The 16,293-nt window shown below is 37.7% G+C and overlaps 1 protein-coding gene across 1 annotated transcript; it reads left to right on the top strand.

The window, feature by feature from the left end:
* LOC109837267 lies at positions 1,578-13,526 on the top strand. The gene is given in 8 exon segments (XM_020405433.1): positions 1,578-1,869; positions 1,949-2,050; positions 2,137-2,248; positions 2,525-2,640; positions 8,792-8,899; positions 8,901-8,954; positions 12,245-12,390; positions 13,135-13,526. Coding segments are annotated over 8 exon segments (951 nt in total). The 5' UTR covers positions 1,578-1,738; the 3' UTR covers positions 13,317-13,526.

Below are 16,293 nucleotides of genomic sequence, written 5' to 3'. Positions count from 1 at the left end.
ATTTGCAGCCATAGTATTGGTAATACGCCACAACTGAAGCAGCTACCGCCTGATGAGGAAATTAGCTCAGTACTCAAGACTCAAACAAACAGGAATTAGACCGAGCTGTCAAAGTCGTGTGCTTCACCCACTTTTGCGTATAAGTCCTTTAGCTATACTGTTAAATCTATAGTTCACAATAATATTCGGGCAGCTCTAGTGTTAAATTCTGGCACTTTTATTGAACAAGTAATCGATAACTTAACTATTTTAATTCACTTACCCTAAACTGTAAGTTTGTACTTCTCTTCTACGCTACTTCATTACGTTTCAATTAAACTAAGATTATGTTCTTATTCTTAAAAAGAATCTTCAGGATCTCGTTATGCTTCTACAGGTCTATTAATAAAATCATGATTCTTGTACAGCGGGAAAAAAAATCTCCATCTGTGGTTAATTTTATATCGACGAAGATATCTTCTATTTAGTTTCTTTTTTAGCAGAGAGTTTTGATTTAACTATGTTATTGTTATTTCAAAGGCATAAGAATTTCATAATTTTAAATTAGCCTCATAAATCATAGAAATTGACTATTTAGCCTTCTAATTCACAGGAGTCACTCCAAGCTAGCCTGTGGTAAATTGTTGTGTGGGTTGGGAAAATATTCCATTATAATTTACTTTTAAACTTCCCGGTTCTATACGATTGTTCTCTTAACTTACATCCAAATCCAAGCTCGCTTAACAACCAACACAAGCCTTCTTCTGATGATTTTGGAACGGAATGAAAGAGTTAACGTTGAGGCAAAAATTATTTTCTACCCGTTAGCCTTTTTACTGAGCATTATAATCTACTCGTTAACTTAATAACAATTTTAATGAATTGAGAGACTAATTTCAAAATATGAAAGATGTAAGGGACCATTATCTATAATAATAATATTAAAAACAAATCCTAATTAGTCCCATCTATACATTCAAGCCCGGGCGTTGCTACAGGGACCCTTAAAAAAAGACCACTATGAGACAGGTGAGGTGTCAGTTGCTGGGGGCGCGATTTACTGTACATGAACATTAAGGCACTGTTTGGCAACAAAAAAATGTCTTATCTAAGAGCTTGTGTCTTATTGACTTGGTCAATAAGCTAGTAGAGCTGTTTGGTGACAAAAAATAAGAGGAGATTATTTTAGAGATTGTGTCTTTTGCAAGTAGCTTTTGGAAAGCTATCTCAAGTAGCGTTTGTCTTTGGGAAGGAGCTGTCAATTTTTTTCTTCCGTTTTTGCCCCTAATAATTCTAATTTTATATCAATAATATTACATGACTTTTTTAGTCATTTAACAAATTTAAGCTAGTTGTACATCTTCTTTTGCCAAACAGCTCTAGTCAATCAGCTAGCTACACAGCTATCAGCTTTCAGCTACAATTTCACAGCTTTCAGCTAGCTTGACAGCTTTCAGCTATAATCTCGCAGCTTTTAGCTAGTTTTGCCAAACATAACCTAAATCATGCCCCAGCAACTGACACCTCACTCGTCCCATATGGATCTTTTTTTGGGTCCCTGGGCGTTAATCTTCAAGCCCACCAGGCCCCTCGACGCGTTCCTTCGCCCCGAAGGAGGAGAAAGTAGACTTGAGAGTGGGACCCGCTTTTCGCATTCCTTCATCTGCCATCGGTCGCCGATTCACCTCCGGATCAAAAGGAAACGGAACAAAAAAAGCTCAGAAAATTTCCATTCAACAACAGACCAAAAATCGAAATTATGTGGTTCGAAATCGTCTGCGGCCTCGTCATCTACAAGGTTTTCCGGCGACTAATCTACGGCGGCGACGCCGACGACATCCCTGACGTCGACAGCAAGCACTCCGACCTAAGCTTCGCCGTGGCCAGAAGGTCTTCAAACCCTAACCCTAACCCTAATTCTAACTCTCACCACCATCCATCTCCATTTCTGATTCCTTTTCTTATTTAGATTGGAGAAAAGCCACGGCGGCAAAGCTTACGTGGGCCTTCGGATCCCCGATCCTGATACCAGCTCTCGGAAGCACATTGAGATCGTCTTGGTCACCAAAAGGTATATCAGTTCTTGAATTTTAGTTGGAGGTCAATTGGATTTTGATCGAGGATTTATTGTTGTCTTTTTTTTTTAAATATATGAAGGGAAGTGATGGTTGTGGCGGTTAGGAGTTTCTCTGGATTTGTGGATGTCGCTAAAGATGGGGGTTGGGTTTGTAGTAAAGACGGAAAACGTTCTGAGGCTCATCCTGATCCTGTAGGCATTTCTAATCATTATTGGATTCTGTTGATTCCGTAGTCAAGATTTATTTTTTATTGGATTGATGATTCCAATTGCCATTTTCCAATGGATTTGATAATTCTGGAGAACCAAGCAAAGAGGATGAAATGCGAGAGAAGATGTCTACCTTGTATTTTTCACTGATAATCGCCACCCTTGCTTCTCCTCTATTTCCGATGATAAAATTGCAAACCCATTTAGATTTATTTCTTGTTTGATCCTGCATTCATGTATCTATGAACTCGTATGCAGGTGGAGGAAGTAACAAAGCAGTTGATAATTCTGGAAGCATACTTGGAGCAAAGGGGTGTATCACTGCCAAAAGGACATTTAATTGGCAGAGTTATACTCCCAAATCCAAATTGCAGGTACAGCAAAGCAAGTCTAAACTTGTTCTCATCATAAATAAAACAAATTAAACTGTTAAGTGTTTTCATGCATCACGGTTTTTTATGACACTTATGCTTCACTTATTGAACAATTTTTCAAAACGGACTGATTTTTTTTTTTTTTTTTCAAAACCGACTGTTTTTTTTTTATTTATCAATAAAAAAAAAAACAGTCGGTTTTGAAAAAAAAAAAAAAATTTCAGTCGGTTTTGAAAAATTGTTCTTCACTTATTTTAGTGAAAATAAATTCTTGCTCATCAAATAAAATGGACTAGTACAATGTATTCCTACGCCATCAATTTTGTATGCATCACAATTTTAATAATCATATGCTTCACTTGTTTAAAAGTTTTCCTGAATACCTCAAAAATACCACAGCTTAGTTTTAGCTGATATCTGCATTCATATAACAGCAAGGTAAATAAATCATGAAATTTTTATGACTCGTACTAATTTTTTATTTTGAGTTTGCTTAATCTTCTTGGGAACAGTGTAGTTCTAGTACACCATCATTTTGATGATTTGTATTGAGGACAAATTTTCAAAACCAACCCCTTTCAACATTTAATCCCCAAAAACGACCTCTTTTGCACTTATTTTCAAAAACCGACCTGGTTTCAGCCCTGGCGCTGAAACCAGGTCGGTTTTTGAAAAAAAATTCCGAAACTTCATGGGAGTTCAACTCCCGTGAAGTTTGTTACAATAAAAAAACTCCACGGGAGTTGAACTCCCGTGGAGTTTCAGTCGAATTTCTAGAGAGCCAACTCTCGGAAAATTACCTCCTGTAACTCCACGGGAGTTCAACTCCCGTGGAGTTGCAGGTTTTACAAAACATGCACAGTAGCCTATGCATGTTTTGTACGTAACGTAACTCATATACGTTATATTTACCTGTTAACAATAATTGATCTCATATACACTGAATTGTAATAATATATACATAATTCAACCATGAATTAAACACGAATCAAGCAATACTCACAAAGAGTACATATATAAACAATAATTGATCCACAAAAGTATAGTATTTGAAAATTCATAAAAGTTACAAATTTTAACAAAATAAGCTGACATACAACCCAAAATAGATCCTCTCCTTCCTCTCCCTCTCTTCCCCTTCCCCCTCGCTCTTCCCCGCCCCCTGCGTTCCTGCTGATGAGCCTCAATTATTTGAGTATCCGGCTGTGTATGAGGCTGAGAAGCACCTGTTCCATCAGCATGCGAAGTATTGGCTCTATCAGCATGCGAAGTGTCGACTTCATCGTCACGTGACCGTCGTCGTCGCATGTACGCTTGCCCAAATGATCAAGACCTGTCCTCACAACCTGCAAACTCGTCGACGTGAGTCTTATGAAACACCTATGCTATTGTCTTTTTGATCCTGTTGAAGACCCCTAACGCCACCGAATCCTGAATCTCAGACATGTGCGTATCAATATCAGCTTTAATGCTATCAAAAGCACGGATCTGCGAGGTAAACAATTTATTAAGTACCATCTTAATAAAAAATGTTATAATTTAGCTTAGAAACTTACATAATCTCTCTCGATCATTCCACTAGGGATGTAACTGTCTGTCGGTGTATGTGTCCAGCTGATGGCTGTGGATCACGCGTGATCTATCTACGTGTGATATCCCAATACCAACGCATATATGCGGTATAGTCAATAGATGTGTCTCTTGTATCCTGTATTAAATCTCACCTGTGAGTCCACCTGTCTATGTAGGCAGCACGGACTACGATCCAGCCGGTACGGTGCGATGTAGGTCGTCGTCGACGATCGATCTGCTCTGGCACATGCTGAGAGCATAAATTACCGTAGCACACGGTCGGGGACATGCATCTCCACAATCTCCCAACAAATCAATATAACTTTGGCTCTACACAAGTCGGGACTATCTCGACAGATAGGTGCAAGAGTATGCATATCGAGCTCCGACGGTGAATAAGGTCTCCACTTGAACTGAAATAAGATAAAACATTTATCAGTATCAATAACAAAACTATAATATTCATAACGAATCGAGTTTTATATTTACCTGTTCGTGTTGGAGGACATCAAGCTCATTTCGGTAAAACTCACGATGTCACGTCGCTGATTTGTAGTTAGCGTACCGCACGTTATACATATTTGGCATAAAGAATATATGAGTCAAATTCAGTTGAATAAAATTATGTGGACAATTATACCGGTATGCGAAAGGAAACTGCCCCTTTAAGTCGCGGTGCACAAGCAAAGTCGGTCTGCCAACATGAATGTGCTTCCATGACCAAATCTGGATCAACATGCAGCATCCTTTGAATTCTGTATTCTGCATTAAGGATACTCTACTTAGTTCTCTATATAAGTATGCCAACACCGTACTGCCCCACGATAGTGCGCCATATACACCAAAATCCTCCAGCAGTGACAGCCATCATGCATGTACAAGAGTCTTGCTCACATCAGGAAATAGCATGCACCCTATCATGTGCAGTATGTACGCACGAGCATGAAACTCAAGCGTCTCAATGGAGGCATCTGCTGGTATATCTCCCTGAAATGTCTGACGAAGCTACGATAGCTTCATCGCACCACTCCTCAAGTCGGAAACCTGACCAAGAAGCCTAGCACATATCTCAGCCCAATTATGGTCATCAGTGCCCGTTATTGCCGGGCCATTGATGCGAAGCTCAAGTATGACGGCTACGTCCTGTAAGGTGATGGTACACTCCCCTATATGCATGTGAAAGGTATTGATCTCTGGCCTCCACCTCTCCATCAGTGCAGTGATAAGCGGCCAATCAAGTTTAATATATCGTACTGTCGAACACTCTCGGAACCCGGCCTGAGCTATCAGCTGTAGTACTCTCTCATTCTCAATGACCCAAGCCGAATGACTCTAGGAATGATCGACCATGGTGATGTTTGGTACGGGCTGCACGTCAAACAAAATTGATTAAGTATATTGAGAAAAATTAAAATTAGTGCCAATGCTAAGAAATATATATACCAAAAATGTTTTACCTGTCCTAAGCCAATATGGTCTGAACAATGACTCGCCTGAAGGTACAAAATATCGGGATGTATCAGTCCCGGATTCATAATGAATATATCTGAGATTAAAATATTTGAGATTAAAATATTAGAGGACAATGTACAATGTGTTAGATATTTCAGTTGAATGACTGACTTAGTCATATATAAAAAACATATTACAACAAACGAACGTGCAATGTGTTAGATAAAAAGCCGACGGAGTTAACTTCAAGGTTCTCCAACATGCGAGAGTACATTCCGTCGTTATTCAACGATTTGCCCAAATTCCTTTGATGTTTTTCAATAAACAATTCGACCGAACGCCCCTCGCCGTGTAACACTCCAATGAGACTCATATCATAGTCACTTGATATTTGAATGCCGCTTATTCTGTTCCCCGTAACAGGATAATTACAAATAACATTGAGGTGATACATACGTGAGTTGGTTAATATAAGTTTGTGTAATTCATTAACCAATTCATCAAAAGTACACGATTTTGTTATAAACAACGGTCTCGTCACACCTCCTTCATAAACGAGCATATTATTTTCGAGATGGTTAATCTTCTCATCATATAAACGAAGGATTACGATTCGATCGTTCATCATTACCTCTGAAGAGTAAAAAATTCACGATCAATATTACACGAAAAAACTTTAAAAAAATGTTACTTACCATTAAATCCTATCTTATCAATTTTAGAAACCCATAATTTTAACCAAATTCATATATCAATATCAAACATATGTAGTAACACTAATATTTATATTTTTTGATAATTTTCCCTCTAAATACACAAAATTATTTAAATTTTCTTCACAATCTTCCTAAATAATTCACAAGTAATTTCTAAAATCTAATTTTTTCCAAGTAATCATCATGATATAGTAAGAATATACAAGAATTTAGGAGAAAATTTTTTTTAAAAGATTTTACCTTAAATTTTTCCTAATTTCCGGTGAACTCCGACAATGACGACGGCGAGAACGATCCACTCCGGTGAGGATGATGACCGCCGCCGGCGGGGACTTCAGCGATGACGGTGGGGATCGGCGGCGGCGGAATTGGTGGCGGTGGGGAACGGTGAAGAGAGGGTTAGGGTTTCGGTTTGGGAACGGGTGAGAGAGGGGTGTGGGTTGGGTGATGACTTCACGGGGCTGGGCCTTATATAGACGTCTACAACTCCACAGGAGTTCAACTTCCGTGGAGTTGCGGTCAAAATTTTTTTGAGAGTTGGCTCTTTGGAAATTCGACTGAAACTCCACGGGAGTTAAACTCCCGTGAAGTTTTTTCACTATAACAAACTTCACGGGAGTTGAACTCCCGTAAAGTTTGTTCAACAAATACAACTTCACGGGAGTCAAACTCCCGTGAAGTTTTAGCAGATTGTTAAAAATCTGCTAAACTTCACGAGAGTTCAACTCCCGTGAAGTTTCGGAATTTTTTTTCAAAACCGACTTGGTTTTAGCGCCATGGCTGAAACCAGATCGGTTTTTAAAAATAAGTGCAAAAGAAGTCGTTTTTTGGGATTAAATGTTGAAAGGGGTTGGTTTTGAAAATTTGTCCTTTGTATTGAAGTCCAAGATGAGTGAAGTTGAATCCTTTTTAACGGAAAAAAAATTAAGGGGTTACTATTGTGCCCTTCCTTAGAGGTCATTTCATATGTTAATGGTCAGTTTGCTGTGGAAGATTGTCACAGGATTGCTGTTGCTTTATTTCTCTGTATGAATATACAGAAATGACGTTGCCCATGTAAACCAAAAGCATAATTCATACCTTTCCATTTTCTTTTGCTTGAAAAGGCCCGAAAACGGATGTTATTGGGGAAGAAAGTTTTCATAAAGAGTGAAATACTTCCTTGAGAAGAATCTGATGACAACCTTTGTTGTGAGAGGAAGAAGCAGTAAACTGCCTGAATTGAAGTCTTTGGTGATTTAGTGCCATATTAAATTCTCTTTCTTATAAGAACAGACATTAAAACCTTATTCCTCATTCATGTGTGTCCTACATGAGTTAATATTACCCTGTCCCTGTAGATTAAAAAATCAATCAGTATGAGGAAATGTGTCTTTATCAATTGTCACATAATGTTTGTTATGGTGCTATTAAAACATCCTTCACTGATCATTCCAACAGCAGGATGTTGAAACCCAATTAGAAATGCTAAATTATGGAATAAATATTGTTCATCGGGTCATAAATTTGCAAAATTTATAGATAGCTTTAGTTGAATAAGGGTAGAAGGCTAGTTAACTTCCTGTATTTCTTCAATAATCAAGAATCAACACTCAGTTTGACACCCATCCTGTATCTGGTGATGCTTTAGTACATGTCGTTGCATTTTAACCTAATTTATTGGTTAAAAGTTAATTATTATGTTCGGTTCTTACTGGTAGTTTCTCCTACATGTTTTAGTCTGTAAGAGAGGCTAGAGAGCAGGAAGTGTTTTTGGTTGTTGTAGTGTGAGCTAACTATTCTATGCACAATCATTATTTACTATATTTGGTATGATGATTTCCTCTTTTGTGATTCATTTATGCCACATCCTTTCTTTCACTTCTTATCCATCCTTCTTTTTCCGGCTCTCTTCTTCACCCATTTTCATTTATGCAGCCAAATGATAACATGTACTTTGATTAAAGACAGTTATGGTAAATTGCTGTCATGATAGCTTCAGGAAAAGACGGTTATGGTAAATTGCTGTCATGATAGCTTGAGGAAATAAATTTCCTTTTTTTCCCTTGGAAAAGCCACAGTGTAAAGCAAGTGGATGTATTTTACTGGAGACAGATCTCCATATAGTGATGAAGGATGCCTTATATCTAAGCCACATATTTTTCGGTCACAATGTCAGCAACGTGGTTTCTAAAGTGTGGTGTCCAGCTTCATGATATTGATTAATTTGGTGTACATATTCTTGTCAGGCTTTTGTTTTCCCTGCTTTTGAATTTCAGATCAGTTACCACTTGTTTAAGGTTAAAAACAATTTTTGAAATTTTGCTACAGTTTCCACAGCACTCATAATTTCAGTGGCTATGATATTAATTTTTTAACATGCCATCTACTTATGCAAATTCATACTCTTAGATCTTCTTTGTTTTCTTTAGGACTTCCTATTCTGTTGATAGTCAACCAGAGGTTATTCCTTTTGACAAATGGTCAGAGCTCAAGTCAGAATCAAAAGGTGGGCTGTCGAGTTGGATTAAAGACGCATTAAGAGTTAGATCAAAGGCTTAATTCTATATTCAGCACAGCACCAATGTGGGATAGGTATGTCAAATATGAAAATGTTCTGGTTTTATTATTGTGTTATAGTCAATTGCATGTATGAGCCCTAGGTCCATCTCTTCTTACTATTAGAGACTTATGCTGGTATCTAGCCTATCTTATGCCTGGGCACCTCTTTTTAGTTTGGTGATCTTAGCCAAAGGCCGGAGAAAGGTATGCTTTTCCCTGTCGCCCATGCGCCTATTGTATACCGATGCTATATCTTTTATTGTGCTAATAGCTGATGTGGGAGTAAACCCCCGAAGGAAGACTAATTAATTATGTTGTATTTATATAGCTATCCCCAAAAGTTGTTTATTGTTATCTGAGATTCTAACATCCAAAAGACTTGCTTCATGTCTCAATAGCATAAGAATAATCTGATGTTGTATTGCACGGTTCCTATTTAGCATCCTGGTTAAGTTGTGAAGTAATCAAGAAGTTTTCAATTAATGTTCTAAATTTGGATCATTGTACTCATTGATGTATTAGGCTCCAAGATCCTCCCATATTGAAATGCATTAGGCCATTTACCAGAGGTTTATCATTTTAGTGACCGTAATATATCTGAAAATAGGTAGAATGAACTCAACGCTGTGTAAAGCCAAAGTGGAAGTTAAAACATATGTGGTTTTGGAATGCTTTATGATATACATGTATTGACTTCTATTTTCAAGAAGTTGGGACACAACTCTTAACAGGAAGGTTCACGAGGCATGAGTTGGGCCTTCCAAATGTCTGTTGACCATATATTAGCTTGATGTTGCATCTGTGGTTACATCATAATTTACAAGGTGATTCAGGCATGAGTAAAAAAAGAAAAAAGGAATTGCAAATAGGATGTCTTTAAGTGGAGGCATGAGGGGGAAAAAGAGAAAAAGAAAGGAATTGCAAATAGGTTGTCTTTAAGTAGGGTTTTTTTCATCAAACCCACCTTTAAATAGGGTGGCTATATAGGAACCACCTACAAAATTTAATTTATACCAAGACCACCTTAAAAGGGGATTTTTGTTTCAATCAACTACCAGTGGCCAATTTCTAGTGTAAGTTTATCCTTTATTCCCATATTACTTTCCTAATACATGTGCTACGCACGTGTCTCCCAAACTCACCCTTAACCAGTCCCCTACCCCCTCCCTCCCTCAGCCACTCAACCCCCTCAGCTCAAAACGCACAGCGAGCGCACATCAATACCTCCGGCCACCAACGCCCTAGCCGCTCCTCCAGCCAGCCACCAACCCGAACTTCCTGGCTAACCAAACAGTCCCAAACGCTCACACTACCGGCCAATCTCTCACGCTGCAACTGGCCAGTGGGTGCCAGCTAAAACGCCACCAAGCCACCCCATATCTGGCCATTAAACAGCTCCAAAACAGCAAATTCCTGTTCTTTTGAACTTCTGCCATCAATCAGCCCCTAACCCAGTGAACTCCTGCCACCAAACAACCCCAAACATTGATCTCGTGCTCCCCTGAACACTGGCCACTGGTAGTTGATTGAAACAAAAACCCCCTTTTAAGGTGGTCTTGGTATAAATTAAATTTTGTAGGTGGTTTCTATATAGCCACCCTATTTAAAGGTGGTTTTGATGATAAAAACCCTACTTAAAGGGGGTGTTTGGTTGCACACTTTTATAAAAAACTTTTCTCAAAATATCTATTTTTGGCAATTTTGTAATTAAAAGATTTCTATAGATTTCTGTAAATTGCGTTTGGTTTAACAAAAAATTTAAAGAAATATTTTCTATGAAATATCAAAAACTACCAAATTTTACAAAAAGCAATTTCCTCTCAAATTGAGAGGAAATCAACAGAAATCTGACACATTCCTTATTTAATCAACAAAACTCGTCCCATACCCATTTCCCTCAGCCGTATTATTTTCTCAAACTTCTTCTAGGGCGGAAATTCCCGATCTCGTTCCCGCCCCAAATCCAGTCGTTCTCGCCCCGAATCCAGCTGGGTTTTGGTCCTTCGCGCCAACTACTTATGTCTCGTTCCTTCTCCTCCATCACCCCAGTTCTAGGGTTCTCTCGTTCCCAAATCACACGCTACGGTTCCACATTGTTCCCAAATCTCACGCTAGGGTTTCTGATCTCAAGGCTCTCACGGTAATAATCTGTTCTTTTTGCTCATTTTTTTGTGTTGATCTATTTGTAGTTGATCTATTAACGAAAAATGACGTTAGGGTTTCTGTTCTTTTCAAATTCATAGTTAATTGATTTCTGTTCTTTTTATTTTCATAGTTATGGTTGAAAATTTTTTTGTTAAACGAATTCATAAGACCAATTTGTTAATTTTATGTTATTAGAAATGATTCAATCGAGCGTTTGTAATATGTTTGTGGCATTAGTACTACTCTCGTTGGTTTTTTATAAGATTTAAAGATGTGAAAATTTTGTATATGTGCATAGCCATTAAAGTGATAAAGATTGTAGTTGACACTTTTCTATAAATTTGGCATATGTAACCAAACAAAAGAAAAGGAAATCGTGTTGTTTTCTATAAAATTATGAGTCATTTTCTTGTTTTGAACCAAACAAGCAAGTACAAAAAAACAAGAAAATTGGTGTTTTTTGACTTCTCAAAACTTTTCCTATAAAATTTTTAAGAAATATAAGAAAATCATATTTTGGGTGGAAAACATTTTCTATAATTTCTAGAAATTAAACCAAAACACCAACGACAACGCTATTTGGATCACACCCCCCCCCTCATGCCTCTACTAAAGACATCAACTCCAAACTCCTGCCCATCTCTTGCTTGCAACCCGGCCACCAAACCTCCTCAAAACCCACCGCTCAACAAATTCCCACCACTGCTTAACAATTTCCCACCACCGTTCACACCACACGAACTTACCCAATCCTAATCACCACACAAATCTGACGCAAAACCAGTGTTTCCCTACTTGATTTTTGAACATTTTAATTTTTCATTTTTAATTTTAATTAGGTGGGAAAATGTGCTTTGCACGTGTATTAATTAAGGGTATTATGGGTTTGTGTAAAATATGAACACAATTTGGTCATTGGTGGTTGATTGAAAGTAAAACCCCCTTTTAAGATGATTTTAGTATAAATTAAATTTTGTAGGTGGTTCGTGTATGACCACCCTATTTTAAAGTTTGTTTTGATGAAAAAAACCCTTTTAAGTAAGTTTAACAAAATTTGTATCATCTATGTGATATTTTTGAATTAGCTTCGCAAAGAAGCATTAGTTTTGCATTTTGTTAATTTCCACCATAGTTTGCAAATTGAAACATTAATTGGATTATTAATATTTTCTCTGCAGGTTAGAGTTCAAAGGTGATAGGAACATTCTTGGCGAGTTCATTGAGTTCAAGGGAAATCAGGATGATATGCAGGCTTTGAGGCACTTGAAAAGGTCAAAAGTTAGTCAGATTGTCATCCAAAAGTCGACGATGTTTGGACCTTTTGGTAACTTTTAAACTTCCAAACTTATATGATGATGAACCAGTTCTAAACCTATCAGATTTATTTGGTGATGGCAGACTATCTTTCGTGGCAAAGAGCAGTCATTAACATAATCATGAAAATAGGAATAGCAGGAGATTGATTAATTTTCAAATAGGAGGGACTTGACTGATGTCAAATTATATTGTCAGCTAGTTATACTGCTCATTTGTTTACAACCAATCAGCCAGTAGACAAGCCACAAATTTCAAATTGTGTATTGTAGCCCTCGTATATGTTAGGAGATTGGTTAATTTCCAAATAGGAGGGACTTGACTGATGTCAAATTATATTGCTAGCTATCTGTGCTATTCATTAGTTTACAACCGATCGTCCAATAGATAAGCCACAAATTCCCATGCTTATCGAACCCAGATTGTCAATCTTTACGGACATCTTAGTTGGAAGATAACATAGTAAGTGTCTATCTAGCAAGTATATGCATTTTCTGGATGAAGCAAAGTTACTGTGTTGAGGTTGGATTAAAGTTATGATAAGCTTCTTAATGCAATAAGGAGAGCCATGATAAGGTGAATATTTACCGTCACAAGTGTTTCTGGAGACATTAATCTTTAGCATAGATGTCAATATGTGACTCAAATTTAAAATAATGAAGTTAACGGGTTTTGATTTAAAAAAAAAGAGCTAGTTGTAGAGCGGAGCGATACTCAAAAACAATTATGTATCTAACAGCAGGATCTGATGCAGGGAGATCAAGAATTTACGTCTTGTATGCCCCTCGTGATTATCGAAGTGAAGGATCATCAGCTTCTGAATTGAAGGAGGTGGCTGTGAAGCAAAGCACGGAGGTTGTGTTCCAGCCACTGAACTCCAAGAAGCCTAAGAAGTTTAAGCTTACAAGCATTGTTTCCTTGACCCTCAGTGCTTAAGGGATCCCTGAAATAATCACTGTAATTTAAGAACCTGGGTAGAAAAAGCTAAAATATCCTCAAAACTTGTGATATGTGTTTTTCTGAGCTTTTATGGTTTGCCACGCTCCTAAAATTTGAAGTGAAATAGCTCGGCTCGACTATGTACGTAAAAAGGCATTGCATAATTTTCTAGTAAATACAGAGAGCAAGGGAAATATAAATTTGGCAGCATTTGACCAAGCCTCAACAAAATGAAGCGTTTTAGGAGGATTTACTGTAGCTGTCAAGTACATGTACAGTTGGACACGTGGTTTACAAATTACTGTAGCTTTCACATGGTTTATAAAAAAAAACAATCAGACCCTCGCAGTAGTTGAGTTGTATAGTTATGTAAAAGCCATCATGTACCTCTGTGACTTCTGATCATAGCTCTACGACAATATTTTTAATTAATTATAAACGTTGGACCCATTGAACTGTCGCTGAATGATAAACTCGTGGCATCTCCCTTGGACGTGGAGGCACAAGCTTGATCGGGGGTCGGATCGAATCCAACCCATTACAGAAACAGATGATGACCTTCGTATATAGATTACAGTGGAGAAGATAACCGTTGTCCCGAAAGCAGAAGTGAGGACGAGATGACCATGTGAGATTTCAGCAAGCTATTATGTTGTTATCCTGAGACATGAACTAACCTTCTGAGGATATATATAATGAGATAGACAAGCCGAGTAAAGGTTGATGAGAAGCGAATCTGTGTGTAGTTTTACTTTGGGTGGAAGTGAACCGAATAATTAATAAACAGTTCGGTTATTATTCGTTCAGATATTTGATTAAGTTTGATTCGATAGTTCATTTAGTACTAAACAAAAAAATTTTAGTATTCGGCTTATAAATGAATAGAATTTAATGAAAGGTATGTTCGATTCGGGAGTTCATTAACTATTCGATTAGTTTTTGCATTTTAGTCCTATTAATTGAACTTTTTACAAATTTACTTATGTAAAATTTTATTTACAAATGTCACCCATATAAATAGGTAAGAGGGAATCCAGGGGCTAGGGTTTCTCCTTCGTTTCTAAATTTCTAATTCTATCCGTCGTCGGCCCTCCTCCAGATCCAAACTCCATAGTCCATACGCTACTCCCTCATCAACGAATCTCATTCTCTCTCGAAGCTCGTTGTTCATTCGTCCCTCGAAGCTCGTCGTCCCTCGGAGAGCTCGTCATCCCTTGAAGCTCGTCGTCCCTCGGAGAGCTCGTCATCCCTTGAAGCTCGTCATCCCTCGGAACTTGTCGTCCCTCAGTGCTATTACATTTTGTTTACTGATTATATTTATTTTTATAATTTTTGAATTATTAGCAAATACATATCAAATATTTGACGAATAATTTGAAATCGAAGTTGCAGAATAATGCTAATTGAATATTCGCGAATTTTTTTTCCGAACATCATACTCTTTTTAAAAGCAAGAGTTTGGGAAAATCTTTTGGTAGACAAAAATACCCTTTTGAAATTCAAATACTAATTCGTTAAGTAAGAGTAAGTTGATAAATTGATGAATTCTTATCGAATATACATAGTATGAAGATAAGGATATAGTTTAAATTAAAATGTAAACCTGAATGAAATTATTAAATATCAAATTCATAATTGTTTACAAGATGAATGGCGTATATGCATAAACTATTGGAAATATTAGTTGTTTAGACAAAAACGAAAATTAGTTTGAACAGTTAATAATTATCAGATAATTGTGAGTTAATATTATAACACAGATATAAGAAATAATTCAAACGAAAATAAGTAAATGTTAGAAATACGGCCTGATGATCGATGCGTGCACAAAGCACTGTCCCAAGAATCTAATTGCCCCCTCTCGTACAGGGCTACGTGGCAGTTGATCTTGGAGATACGACGACCCTAGGTCAGGCGACGTCCTTCTCGTCGGCATGAGCTTCAAGAAGGCTTTGCGAACTCTTCACGATTTTCAGGGAACCAGCGTATAACAGCAAGAAAACTTTATTTTGAAGAGAAGAAAAGAAGAGAAACTCGGTTGTAATTCAGTATGTCTAGCCCTCGGAGGTGTTAGTTTTTATAGAGGAAAAACAGGCATTTAGATCCATAATTAACGCTGTTTAGATCCACAAATCCCGCCCATTTATTTAGCTAGTTGTTTCTATTTTCGCAACCAAATGCTTAACACTTTTTAATTGCTTAACACGTTTTAATTATTTAACTCGTCAATATAAATAAACGAAGTTGTTGATGTCAAATGATCATACAGTTAATATGTGTTCGCGTTCAGATGAGTTTTGTTTAAGTTGATGAGGTGGCTGCTTTTTTCTCTGACTTTATGTCTGTTTCTTGAGTGAGGTAGCTAAAAAATGTGCACATTTAGGAATTCGTGAGAGGGCGGGGATTGGTTCCCCGTTGTATCCAATGGTCAAATTAGCTGATGAACTTAAGTGGGGGGAAATAAGAACTGTGAGGGTTCTTGTAATTGTGTCGTGTGATTGACAGTTTAGTTGTGTTTAAAAGATCAGATTTGTGGACCAATGTTTCCCCCCTTTTTTTGAACCCCTTAAAAGTTCGAATAGTACTTGTATTTATACTGAGTGTAGAAGGGGTAGATTGGTCACTTCGGCAGAGCACAAAGAGGTGCTGGCGAAGTGTGGGGTGGTGGCCACGTCGACACTTGTTATACAGGTGTTGGTCAGCGAGTGGAGGGAAGGTCGCATCGGCATTAAATGGGAGGATATTGGTGGCATGGTCAGGGCCCACATGGTCTGATGAGTCATGAAGACTATCTGAGCAAGAGTCATGATTGCGCCTGCCAAACATTAAATGCAATGTTGACACATTGTCATAGAGGGAGAGGCTCAAGACGAAAATAGTTCTTTAGCTCGTCGAGAAGTAACACCTTTCGAGTCGAATTTGCAATCGTCTAGCGAGTGGTCGAGTAGACTCGTGGTGAGTCGTCTTCGATAAG

This window comes from Asparagus officinalis, chromosome 4 (assembly GCF_001876935.1).
Source record: "Asparagus officinalis chromosome 4, Aspof.V1, whole genome shotgun sequence".
Taxonomy (NCBI): domain Eukaryota; kingdom Viridiplantae; phylum Streptophyta; class Magnoliopsida; order Asparagales; family Asparagaceae; genus Asparagus; species Asparagus officinalis.
Note: the sequence above shows the minus strand (reverse complement) of the source record. Positions and strands in the feature narration are given on the sequence as shown.